A 13960-nucleotide genomic window follows, 5' to 3' on the forward strand; every position below is an offset into this window, starting at 1 on the left:
TCCGCTGAGGTCAGCCCATCTCTGAGGAAGTGCAAGTAGCACCCACGCAGTGTTAGGGCCACCTAAAATCAGAGAAATTTACAGCACCGAAGGAGGCCATTCAGCCCATTGTGTCCGCGCCGGCCGACAAAGAGCTACCCAGCCGAATCCCACGTTCCAGCACAAGATCTGTAGCCCTGTAGGTTACTGCACTTCAAGTGCACATCCAAGTCTTTTAAATGCAATCGAGCGTTTCTGCCTCTACCACCCTTTCAGGCAGTGAGTTCCAGACCCACACCACCCGCTGGGTGAAAAAAGTTCTCCTCAACTCTCATCTAATCCTTCTAGCAATTACTTTAAATCTATGCCCCCTGGTTATTGACCCCTCTGCTAGGGGGAAATAGGTCCTTCCTATCCACTCTATCTAGTCCCCTCATAATTTTATACACCTCAATTGAGTCTCCCCTCAGCCTCCTCTGCCCCAAAGAAAACAACCCCAGCCGACCCGATCTTTCCTCACAGCTAAAACCCTCCAGTCCATAACTGACACTTTATTTATAAGCAGGATGCAGTCACTCCAGGATCATGCCCACCGGTGTCATCCAGTGTTAACCCCACCTGAGTGTGCGAAGTCAGTGAAAGGCGACCACAGCACTTCAGGTGTTTCTGGGGAACCCACCAGATACAGAGGCTGAAATCTCTGTTGCCTCCTCCTGCCTGTGTTGCCGAGACTCCTCGCCACCTCCCCTCTAGAATTCAAGGTTCCTTATAACTGTAACTGTAAATTATCTCAGCTTTGGGGGTTCAGGCCACTTACCACTGGGGCCAAGGAAGTAGGAATTCCCAACATAGAACATAAGAAACAGAAGCAGGGGTAGGCCTTATGGCCCCTTGAGTCTGTTCCGCCATTCAATAAGCTCACGGCTGATCTTCCGCCTCAACGCCACATTCCTTCCCCCATATCCCATGATTTCTAAGAGTCCATAAAAAGGGTGTTCCTGCTCTTGGCTCCACAACATGTCTAATGCGAGGAACCACATTTGAGACCAACGGATGTTCCACTCCAGACAAAGTCCCACCCGGAAGCTCCCAGCGAAGGCCAAGACTTGATGTAGCCAAAGACCTGCATTTATATAGCACCTTTCACATCCACCCCAAAGCGCTTTAAAGCCAATTAAGTACTTTTTGTAGTGTCGTCACTGTTGTAATGTAGGAATCATGGCAGCCAATTTGCGCACAGCAATGTGATAACACTTATTTCTCTATTCATGTGGGCGTTGCTGGCAAGGCCAGCATTTATTGGCCATCCCTAATTGCCCTTAACTGAGTGGCGTGCTAGACCATTTCACAGGGCAGTTAACAGTCAACAACATTGCTGTGGGTCTGGAGTCACATATAGGCCAGACCGGGTAAGGACGGTAGATTACCTTCCGTAAAGGACATTAGTGAACCAGATGGGTTTTTTTTACAAAAGTTTGGTAGTTACTGATAACAGCGTTTTAAAAAAATTCCAGATTTTATTTAACTGAATTTAAATTCCCCAGATCATTCTTCCAGACCTCTGGATTACTCGTCCAGTAACATAACCAGTATGCTACTGTTCCCTTAATGACCAGATACTCTGTTTTAGTGATGTTGAGTGAGGGTTAAATACCAGATATCATTCCTCTGCTCCTCTTCGAAATAATGCCATGGAATATTTTTACATCTACCTGAGAGAGATGGGGTCCGAGTTTAACATCTCATCTGAAAAAGGGCACCTCCAACAGTGCAGCACTCTCTCAGTACTACACAGAGCGGCAGCCTAGATCTTTGTGCTCAAATCTCTGGAGTGGTACTTGAACCCACAACCTTGACTCCGAGACGAGGGTGTTACCCACTGAGCCATTGGCTGACATTGTCCTGACCCATTTCCCAGGCTTTCCCCGCACTCACACCAGCCCAAAGGCCAGCACCTTTTCTGGGCCAGAGACTGTAAAGGTTGTATTGTTTGGCATGGGTTCAACCGATATGACAAGAGAGAAAGGTAGAGAGAACTGGGTGCAACCCTGTGAAACCTATATGTTACTGGAGGAGTGTTGATCAGTGGTCTTCTGTCCGTAGCCGAACTTACACCAAGTCCCATTCACCCATCACCCCTGTGCTCGCTGGCCTACGTAGCACTTTCGGTCCGGCAACACCTCAAATTTAAAATTCTTATCCTTGTTTTCAAATCCCTTCATGGCCTCACCCAGCCCTACAACCCTCCGAGATCCTCCTCTAATTCTGCCCTCTTGTGCATCCCCAATTTTCATCGCTCCACCGTTGGCGGCTGTGCTTTCAGCTGCTGAGGTCCTGAGCTCTGGGAATTCTCTCCCTGAACCTTTCCACCTCTTTCCTCCTTTAGGCGCTCCTGCAAATCCCCTGGGAGGACAGGTGCACCAACATCAGTGTCCTGGTCCAGGCTAACATCCCCAGTATTGAGGCACTGACCACACTCGATCAGCTTCGCTGGGCAGGCCACATAGTACGCATGCCAGATAGGAGACTCCCTAAGCAAATGCTTTATGCGCGGCTCCTTCATGGTAAACGAGCCAAAGGTGGGCAACGGAAACGTTATAAGGACACCCTCAAAGCCTCCCTGGTAAAGTGCGACATCACCACTGACACCTGGGAGTCCCTGGCCGAAGATTGCCCGAGGTGGAGAAAGTCCATCCGGGAGGGCGTTGAGCTCTTCGAGTCTCAACGCAGAGAGCGTGAAGAGGTCAAGTGCAGACAGCTGAAGGAGCACGCGGCAAACCAGCCCCACCCACCCCTTCCCTCGACGAATGTCTGTCCCACCTGTGATAGGGTCTGTGGCTCTCGTATTGTACTGTTCAGTCATCAAAGAACTCACTTTGGGAGTGGGAAGCAAGTCTTCCTCGATTCCGAGTGACTGCCTATGAATGAAAACCTACATATTTGACCAAGCTTTTGGTCATCTGTCCCAATATCTCCTTGTGTGGCCGGTGTCAAATTTTGTTTGATAACGCTCCTATTGAAGTGCCTTTGGACGTTTTACTACATTGAAGGCGCTATATAAATGTAAGTTGTTGTTGTTGAAGCATGCACAGCCACACAACAGCGCCATCTATTGCAATTACCAAAGAATTTAACACAAGCGGACACCAAGGCCTCTACATAGAGGAGAACATTTGGGCAGTCCCCAAACGGCAGAGAGGAGGGGCTGCTCTAAGAGGGAAAGAAAGAGAGAAAGAAAAACTGGAGGCATTGGGGCATTTCCTCCAATCACTTTGTCAGAGTCTTTGGAGGTCACAGTCATCCAGCTGGAGAAGGACATGCAGGCAAGGGCATGGGGGAGGCAGGAGTGGGAGAAAGGAATAAAATTACAGCCACAGTAATGTCCTTTGACGCTCCTGTGAGATTACAGATGTCTTGCACTGTCCAATGCTCAGTAACCTTACAAGCTCAGGTTACACCGGCTTTTGGCATTAATTGGTGACTTTAAAAAAAAGCATGTGCTAAATAATATATAAGGATCGTGTTTCCGACTGTCACTTGGGCTCGGAAGTGTGTTCTGATGATACTGTGAGCACAAAGCTATACAACAAGCTGATTCTGCAATCTTAACATCTCACTAGGACTGGTATACGGACTTCGAGTAAGGGCAGGACTGAGCGATGCCCTCTATGTTTGAATAGTCTGCCAAAACTCAGCTTCAACCTGGCAAGCTTCCAGAGGGCTGCTGGCATCTCCGGAACCATACCGCGGCCGTGTCATAGGAACAGTAGGCCATTCAGGCCCTTGGGCCTGTTCCACCGTTAAATGATTATCTTGTGTGCCTGTCATACGCTCAATAGCAAGAACTTGCATTTATATAGTGACTTTCACGTCCCAAAGCGCTTCACACCCAACGAATGGAGCACGGCCATTGTTGTTTGGCAGGCAGACACGGCCGCCAATTTGCACGCAAGAAATTTCGATTTTAATAAATGCATTAAAGGAATTCTGCATAAAAAACATCGGGACACAGCAGTCACTTCTAGAATCGCAAGCCAGGGCTTGCCTTTATTTCAAAGTCAGCCGTTTTGTTCACCTCTAGATCTTTTAAAGGACAGCAATAGTGTCAAATGCCTGTAGTTTTATCACAACGAACCTGCACGCACAGACACCACAAGCTCACACGACTAGCTTTTTGTGCCTGTGATATTCTTTTTATTTTTTTTGTTTTATTTTTTTTCAAGCTAGTGCTCCGGCTCACGTGGGCAAACAAACACAAAGTAAAAAGCTGCCCGGGGGGTGAACGCAGACACTGATCGCACGGGGGGGGCGGGTTTGGCTTGCGCCCGGCACGGTTCTCTCACTGTATGGCAAACAACGAGAAGAAGAAAAACAACAAAACCAACAAAAAAAAAAAATTCAAGCTCAAAATCTTTAAACAGAAAGCGAGGGAGGGGGAAGAAGCAGAGAGTAAATGAATTAGAATGTATTATTTAAAAAAAAAAGGGCATTCACATCCTGGGAGGGGGGAAATAAAGGGTTGCAGGAATACACAAGGGCAGTCCCACAACCGTTCCCGATAACGGTGTCCCACCGTGACGCCAAACTGAGACCAAGCCGCAATCACAGGCCTTGTTCAGCTGGACAGAGAGTTGTGCCAAACAGTCACATGCAAAATAAAAAGCAGTGCACTTTGATGCACCTCGTCCCGGCCTCTAAATGCAGCTCCAAATGTCGAGATGGGTTTTGCAGCCGGTCTCATTCCGAGCAGCTGCCCAGCCGACCGCTCACGCCGAATAAAGCACAGGGCAGTTTTCATCGTAGCTGCTGCATTTACACTTGCAGTTACAAATGTGGCCTTGTGTCTCGAAGTGCATCGGCGGCTGTGCCGCTCCGCACCAAGGATGTCCCACAAACAGCAAGGAGACAGGCGGCCAGTGAATCGGTGGTTGTTTTTTTGTGGGCGTTACCCGAGGCCGGGTGGGCCAGGAACACCAGGGGAGAACACCCGACTTCGTCGATTCGAACACTGCCGCGGGATCTTTCGCCTCCACACGCGACCTTGGGTTTAAAAAGTCTCATCCAAAAGTGACACTGTGCCTCTCCACAGTGCAGCGCTCACTTGGGGGGGTAACTGCACGGCAGTGTCAACCTAGATTAGGAGTTCAAACCTGGCTTTGGGGTCCAAACTTACAACCTTCGGATGCGGAGGCGATGGGGCACAACGCCAAAGAAAAAAAAAATCCTTCCAAAAAAAGATAAAAATAACCTTATTCTAGATTTTTTAAAAGGTTGGTTATCTGTCCATTGGTTACAGCCACAGAGAGCGGAGGGAAATTCTGGTGCTGCCACTTTAAATCCACAGAAGACACAAGTTGCTTTGAAGACACAGGGAATTATGGAATGGAAGTGCGCATTCTGTACCACTAGAATAATCCAAAGAAATGAAAACAAGGAGCGTCAACTACAGTGTAAGAGCAGCAACCAGTGTTGTCAGGCATGCACTAAAGAGACACAATTAAACAAGATTAAACACGGCTCTCCATTGTTGGGTTTCTTCATTTTTTTTTTGTTTTAAAGCCGCAACTCAGCCAGGTTGACGATCTCTTGACTCGGAACAACAACAAAAAAAAAACACAAATAAATAAAGGAACGAAGCCGGCGTTTTAGCAGGAGAGCTCCATGGTTTGAGGCCTGGACCGCACCGTTTCGCTGTTCCCGATGGCCTCTGCCTGGTTGCTGGCGGGAGCCTGGTTGCGGCTGGTGTCTCCAGATCCCACGCTGGCGGTGGAGCGAGCCCGGACAAGTCTGGTCATGCTGACCGCTGGCACTGGGATGGAGAGGAGGAGGAGGGAGAGAGAGAAGGGGGAAGAGAAAGAGAGCGGGAGGGAGAAGGGGAGGGAGAAGAGGAGGGAGGGGGAGGCAGAAAACACACACACACACACACAAAAATATAATAATTAAAATGCAAATCCGACATCTGTTATTTAATCAGTTCTGCTTACAAGCCTGCTGGATTTGTGTTTCCTGGGGAGAACTTCTGAAAATTGGACCATCGACTGGGTTGGAAGCTTCTACCAAAGGGCCAGAAATGGTTTTGTCAAGCTGTATCGGTGTTCTTTGAAGCTAAGTTGCTCTATTAATTGAAAGCACCCTCCCTCCCCCATCTCACAGCAGCCTTGCTTTCTGCTACAGGTCTGACACACTGGAAAACACTCGAACTGAAGGGGATTTTTGGGGTTGAACACCCCAAAAAGCAAGCTCATTCTTCAATGTCCCCTTACTCCAATCCGAGCGAGGTAGATCTGCTTGCCCAGTCGCACTTGGCGACAATTGATTTTTTTTTTTTAAAAAGTGACTTTTCCAACTTTTACGGAGGTTTCACAGCCCAATTCCTTACCCACGTGCACTTTCCGACAGGGCAACTCAACGTCAGTCAGGAGTTGGGAATCCGGTGGGATTTTTCCCTTCCCCAGATCAGGGGATTAACTCGGCTAACGGATCGCACTGTGGACTCCCCGTGTTCCGTGTGGCTCGGTACCACGAAGCCACGACCAACCGTAACACGGAACAGTTTCGATGGTGTTGAAATGTGTTCCAATTCCGCCGTGGACTCACCATCTCCCACCCCCTCCCCAACCCTCCGAGAACCCTGCGTTCCTCCATCTCTTGTGCGTCTCCCATTTTCTTTGCCTCACCGACTTCAGCTGTTTAGGCCTAAGCTCTGGAGTTCCCTCACCAAACCTCTCCACCTCTCCTCCTGTAAGATGCTGCTTAAAGCACAGAAACATAGAAAATAGGTGCAGGAGTAGGCCATTCGGCCCTTCTAGCCTGCACCACCATTCAATGAGTTCATGGCTGAACATGCAACTTCAGTACCCCATTCCTGCTTTCTCACCATACCCCTTGATCCCCTTAGTAGTAAGGACTACATCTAACTCTTTTTTGAATATATTTAGTGAATTGGCCTCAACAACTTTCTGTGGTAGAGAATTCCACAGGTTCACCACTCTCTGGGTGAAGAAGTTCCTCCTCATTTCGGTCCTAAATGGCTTACCCCTTATCCTTAGACTGTGACCCCTGGTTCTGGACTTCCCCAACATTGGGAACATTCTTCCTGCATCTAACCTGTCTAAACCCATCAGAATTTTAAACGCTTCTATGAGGTTACCTCTCATTCTTCTGAACTCCAGTGAATACAAGCCCAGTTGATCCAGTCTTTCTTGATAGGTCAGTCCCGCCATCCCGGGAATCAGTCTGGTGAACCTTCGCTGCACTCCCTCAATAGCAAGAATGTCCTTCCTCAGGTTAGGAGACCAAAACTGTACACAATACTCCAGGTGTGGCCTCACCAATGCCCTGTACAACTGTAGCAACACCTCCCTGCCCCTGTACTCAAATCCCCTCGCTATGAAGGCCAACATGCCATTTGCTTTCTTAACCACCTGCTGTACCTGCATGCCAACCTTCAATGACTGATGTACCATGACACCCAGGTCTCGTTGCACCTCCCCTTTTCCTAATCTGTCACCATTCAGATAATAGTCTGTCTCTCTGTTTTTACCACCAAAGTGGATAACCTCACATTTATCCACATTATACTTCATCTGCCATGCATTTGCTCACTCACCTATCCAAATCGCTCTGCAGCGTCATAGCATCCTCCTCGCAGCTCACACTGCCACCTAACTTAGTGTCATCCGCAAATTTGGAGATATTACATTTAATCCCCTCGTCTAAATCATTAATATACAGTGTAAACAGCTGGGGCCCCAGCACAGAACCTTGCAGTACCCCACTAGTCACCGCCTGCCATTCTGAAAAGTACTCATTTACTCCTACTCTTTGCTTCCTGTCTGACAACCAGTTCTCAATCCATGTCAGCACACTACCCCCAATCCCATGTGCTTTAACTTTGCACATTAATCTTTTGTGTGGGACCTTGTCGAAAGCCTTCTGAAAGTCCAAATATACCACATCAACTGGTTCTCCCTTGTCCACTCTACTGGAAACATCCTCAAAAAATTCTAGAAGATTTGTCAAGCATGATTTCCCTTTCACAAATCCATGTTGACTTGGACCTATCATGTCACCTCTTTCCAAATGCGCTGCTATGACATCCTTAATAATTGATTCCATCATCTTACCCACTACCGATGTCAGGTTTACCGGTCTATAATTCCCTGTTTTCTCTCTCCCTCCTTTTTTAAAAAGTGGGGTTACATTGGCTACCCTCCACTCCATAGGAACTGATCCAGAGTCAATGGAATGTTGGAAAATGACTGTCAATGCATCCGCTATTTCCAAGGCTTAAGTACTCTGGGATGCAGTCCATCAGGCCCTGGGGATTTATCGGCCTTCAATCCCATCAATTTCCCCAACACAATTTCCCGACTAATAAGGATTTCCCTCAGTTCCTCCTCCTTACTAGACCCTCTGACCCCTTTTATATCCAGAAGGTTGTTAGTGTCCTCCTTCGTGAATACTGAACCAAAGTACTTGTTCAATTGGTCCGCCATTTCTTTGTTCCCCGTTATGACTTCCCCTGATTCTGACTGCAGAGGACCTACGTTTGTCTTTACTAACCTTTTTCTCTTTACATATCTATAGAAACTTTTGCAATCCGTCTTAATGTTCCCTGCAAGCTTCTTCTCGTACTCCATTTTCCCTGCCCTAATCAAATACTTTGTCCTCCTCTGCTGAGTTCTAAGTTTCTCCCAGTCTCCAGGTTCACTGCTATTTCTGGCCAATTTGTATGCCACTTCCTTGGCTTTAATACTATCCCTGATTTCCCTTGATAGCCACGGTTGATCCACCTTCCCTTTTTTATTTTTACGAGACAAGAATGTACAATTGTTGTAGTTCATCCATGCGGTCTCTAAATGACTGCCATTGCCCATCCACAGTCAACCCCTTAAGTATCATTCGCCAATCAATCCTAGCTAATTCACGCCTCATACCTTCAAAGTTACCCTTCTTTAAGTTCTGGACCATGGTCTCTGAATTAACTGTTTCATTCTCCATCCTAATGCAGAATTCCACCATATTATGGTCACTCTTCCCCAAGGGGCCTCGCACAACGGTATTGCTAATTAATCCTCTCTCATTGCACAACACCCAGTCTAAGATGGCCTCCCCTCTAGTTGGTTCCTCGACATATTGGTCTAGAAAACCATCCCTTATGCACTCCAGGAAATCCTCCTCCACCGTATTGCTTCCAGTTTGGTTAGCCCAATCTATGTGCATATTAAAGTCACCCATTATAACTGCTACACCTTTATTGCATGCACCCCTAATTTCCTGTTTGATGCCCTCCCCAACATTACTACTACTGTTTGGAGGTCTGTACACAGCTCCCACTAACGTTTTTTTCCCTTTGGTGTTCTGCAGTTCTACCCATATAGATTCCAGATCATCCAAGCTAATGTCCATTCTAACTATTGCATTAATCTCTTCTTTAAGCCTACCTCTTTGACTAAGAATCCTGTCCTAATAGCTCCTTCTTTGGCTCAGTGTCCATTTTTACCTGATCGTGCTTCTGTGAAGTGCCTTGAGATGTTTTACTAGGTGCAAGTTGACGTTAATTTTAAATTTCCATAACAGAGGCGATACTGACGAAGGATTCTGCACCAAAGGGCCCTGCCTATCCTTTCTCTTCACAGACGCCGAACGACCTTTCCAATGTTTGCTGTTTGCATATGGCCAGCATTATTTAAAAAAAAATCCAAAGTCATTGTGACTTGAGGCAGAACCTTGGGGACAGCTGGGTGCCGACAAACTAGTGCAGCCCGGGCCCTGGCTCAGACCAATTGCCTCAAAACAGGCCGGCGATGGTACATTGGGCATTTGTTGGGGGAAAAAAACATGCCGAGATATAATTTTCCTGGCAACTCACTTTGAACACGGTTTCTCCAGGAAACTTCCACGAGCAAACTTGCAAGGTCTGCGCGGGATTTTGGTGAAACGGTCTCATTCCGACTGCACACGGAAAGGCCCCCAGGCATTGCATCATCGGACTTCCCGCAATCTCTGTTGTTACTATGGAGAGCGGACGTTCCCATGATGCACTGCATCAACAAAGCATGTCACCTTGCAATGGAAGAGCCAGGGTTGGGAGACAGACCATATTTTAAGTTCAGGGCTCCCACAAACTTGGGAAGGTTGAGCACAGAAATGAAATGTCCCCCGTGTAATTTAGTCGTTTAATTTCTATATTGCGTCATTTCTATGTTGTGGCATTTCAGCACCAGGTGATAACTCCCCGGAGAGATGATGTTTACAATCGATTAATCTCAACTATTCCAACGCACTCCTGGCCAGCCTCCCACTCTCTACCTTCCGTAAACTTGAGGAGATCCAAAACTCGGCTGCCCGTGTCCTAACTCGCACCAAGTCCCACTCACCCATCACCCCTTCTGCTCGCTGACCTACAGTGGCTCCCGGGTAAGTAATGCCTCGATTATTAAAATTCTCATTCTTGTTTTCAAATCCCTCCCTGGCCTCGCCCCTCCCTATCTCTAATCTCCAGCCCTACAACTCTCAGATTTCTGCGATCCTCCCAATTCTGGCCTCTTGAGCATCCCAGATTTTAAATCGCTTCACCATTGGTGGCCGTGACTTCAGGTGCCTAGACCCCAAGTTCCTGAATTGCCTCCCAAAGCAGCTCCGCCTCTTTCTCCTCCTTTAGAAACCTACCTATTTGACCAAGCTTTTGGTCACCTGTCCTTAAAATCTTATTACGGGGCTCGGTGACAAAGTTTGTTTGGTAGCGTGCCTGTGAAGCACCTTGGGACTTTAAAAAACTTCAATAAAGGCGCTATACAAATACAAGTTGTTGCTGCATTAGCATAAATCATCGGAGCCTCAACAGGATGCACCATATGTAGGTCCATGGGCAACTTCGCACAATTGCAAACTGGGCGGGGGAGGGGAGGGGAAAGGTCCTCCACAGGAGGACACCTCCTAGCTGCTGGCCTCAGAGCGACAATGGCAGAAGCCGGAAGAGGAGCTTGCGCAACCCTTCCACAAAGGGTTGTCGTGTAGTTCAGGGCAAATATACCAGACAACTAGAAGCGGCAGCTGGAAGAATGTGGCTGGCTTCCCAACGACAGACTTCCAAAGGGTCGGGTGAAGATGTCCGGCCAATGAGTATCAATGGGCCTTCGAGAATGATTAAGGCTCGGCTCCTGGGGCTTGCTTGGTTGCCCAAGGGGGCCCGGAGAGGAATTTCCAACAGAGGACTCCTCAATTGGTTGCAGTTGTCCGCGTTTTAGCCTCTCCCATGAGTTAGGGGGAAAGAGAGAGGGTGAAATCAGCTTAAATATGCAGCTAAGCTTGTATGGCCCCGATAGATAGAACTTGCATTTATAGAGCGCTTTCACATTTTCAGGATGTTTCAAAGCGCTTTACAGCCAATTAATTACTTTTGAAGTATAGCTACTGTCGCGTAGACAAAAGCAGCAGACAGTTTGTACACAGCAATGTCCCACAAACAGCAATGATGTACACAACTAGATAATCTGTTTTAGTGATGTTGGTTGAGCGATAAATATTTATCAGGACACCAGGAGAATGCCCATTCTCTTCCTCCAATGTACTAGGGCATTTTCTACATCCAGTTGAAGAGCAGATGGGGGCCTGGTTAACGTTCATCAGGATCTCCTGATTCCGAGCCGAGTGTACTACCAATGAGCTAAGGCCGACCACCAATTTGTTCACCCCAGATAAACCAGAACGTTTTACCTCAAGGCCCATCACGATTACCTCAAAACCCACAGCCCCGCACACCTCACCTCAGCGAGGCAGTGACTAAAGAAAAATATGGTCTGTTTGACTCGCAAGCCCCACTTTGTTCATGTGCAGGATGCTTCCTGGATTGAGGTGGGAGACAGAGTGGAGGTCTGCGAGACTCTCGATACCAACGCGCGATCACACACACACCAAATCGGGAAGCGGGTCACAATGTTATCACAGCACAAAGAGGAAAATGCCATGCAAGGAGGGGAGAGCCACGCCCAAACAAGCCAACTAAACATTGCAATGGAATAGAATTCACATCAGCTTGCAATTCCAATGCACAAGAAGTTTAAATTTCACGAGTAGATTTGCCGCACTCAATCTTTTCCCTTCGACTATCGCACTCCTGGTATCGCAACAGTGAGCGCTCCCCTTTCTTCAGCCAGTGCTCTTAGTCCCACAAGGACATTCTGGCAGGTTTTTCCTTTAAACATTGCTCCATTTTTAACTCAGTTTTTGGTAAGTAGGCAAAGATTGGACTCTCCTCGTCACCAAAGTATTTTTCAATACCTACCAACAGTTTTCTATTCCTCATTCAGGAGCGAGCCATTGACCTGCCATTCTCCCCATTATACAGGGTCTCAGGCCACTGAAGACCCAAGGCTCTGGAATTCCCTCTCAAAACCGTTCTGCCCTTCCTTAAAACCCACCTCTTTGACCACGCTTTTGGTCACCTCTGCGTATCGCTGCTTCTTTGGCTTAGTGTTCATTTCTCCCCCTACAGCTTCTGTCAAATGACTCGAGCGTTTCATTTTTATACATTCCAGGGCTCTTTAATATATCGCGACTGTATGATTTGGCATTGTGTGTGTGTGTAACGTATGCACCTGCTAGTATGCTCACAGGTTTGTAGAGCTGTTGTTGCCTCTCAACCTTGCCATCCTCGTCTGCCATCCGGACACGCCATGGCGTACCATCTTGCCGTCCGGAGGAGGCGGGGGTCCCCGATGGAGTGCACTCTACGCGGGAGTCCTCCCACTATTTATCGGGGACTTGGCCTGCAGGGTGGTGCACGGAGCAGTCCCGTGCAACAAATTTTTAAGCCGGTTCACGGGCTCCCAGGCCGCCTGCAATTTCTGCGGTCTGGAGGAGTCCGTGTTCCATGTTTTTATAGAATGTGCGAGGTTGCAGCCCCTGTTCCATTATTTAAAGGGGCTGCTCCTCAATTTCTGGTTGCACTTCAGTCCCACACTCCTGATCTTTGGGCACCCTGTGCGGAGGGGAGCGGGTAGGTCCGAGGGCCTCCTCGTAGGACTGCACCTGGGCACGGCCAAGGTGGCCATCAGCCGGTCCAGGCAGCAGGCGGTCGAGGGGGTCGTTCAGCCCGACTGCCTGCCTCTCTTCCGCGGGTACATCCGCGCCAGGGTGTCCTTGGAGATGGAGCACGCGGTGTCCACCGGTACTCTCGCGGCCTTCCGCGAGAGGTGGGCGCCGGAGGGACTGGAGTGCATTATCACCCCCGGCAACCAAATTTTAATTTGATTTTATATGTTTTAAAGTTTAATTTGTTTTAATTGCCGGTTTTAGTGTCCCCCTCCCCTTTTATAGGGGGCACTTGTAAATTTATGCTTTGAGTGCCCCAAAAAACCCCACAAAAAAACCCCCAAAAAAGGGCACTTGTTTGAAAGTGTTTGAAGTGTCCCCCAAATCAGGGGGCACTTGAGTTAATGTTTATTTTCTCCAATCAAAAGAGTTGTAGAGCTGTTGCTATTAACAGGTCTAGGCAGAGGGCTTTGTTCAGCCCGACTGCCTGCCTCTCTTCCATGGCTACGTTCGTGCCAGGGTTTCCCTGGAGATGGAACACGCGGTGTCCACCAGTACGCTCGCAGCCTTCCGCGAGAGGTGGGCGCCCGAGGGACTGGAGTGCATCATCACCTCCGACAACCAAATTTTAATTTGATTTAAGTTTCCGTAAAAGTTTATTTGGAAATTTGTAGGTTCTAGTGCCTTAAGGGGGCACGTGATTTAATGTTCTGCTTAAAATAGTTGTAGAGCTGTTGCATTGTGAGTGGCTTAGCCAGTCATGTGATGTTCACAAGACTCAATAAAAGCCCAATCAGTTGGGTCTAGGTCATCGACGATGAGGCATGCCGTTGTGAGCCTAGTGGATGAACTGGTAATGTGCAGTGTGATTGTTAAACCTTTGTTAATAAACCAACTAGTTATTAATAGCAATGTGTTGCTATGAATTCTTATGCAAGAACCC

General features: G+C 48.0%; 1 protein-coding gene across 2 annotated transcripts in view; it reads right to left on the reverse strand.

Moving 5' to 3' along the window:
* Positions 1-3994: 3994 nt before the first annotated feature.
* Positions 3995-13960, reverse strand: part of LOC139277606 (protein NDRG3-like) — a 130798-nt gene continuing 120832 nt past the window's right edge. For both annotated transcript variants that reach the window (XM_070896294.1, XM_070896295.1), the window contains one exon: positions 3995-5788. In XM_070896294.1, coding sequence (XP_070752395.1) covers positions 5625-5788 — 164 coding nt within the window. In that variant the 3' untranslated portion in view covers positions 3995-5624. The remainder of the gene's footprint in view (positions 5789-13960) is intronic.

Source organism: Pristiophorus japonicus, chromosome 12 (assembly GCF_044704955.1).
Source record: "Pristiophorus japonicus isolate sPriJap1 chromosome 12, sPriJap1.hap1, whole genome shotgun sequence".
Classification (NCBI taxonomy): domain Eukaryota; kingdom Metazoa; phylum Chordata; class Chondrichthyes; family Pristiophoridae; genus Pristiophorus; species Pristiophorus japonicus.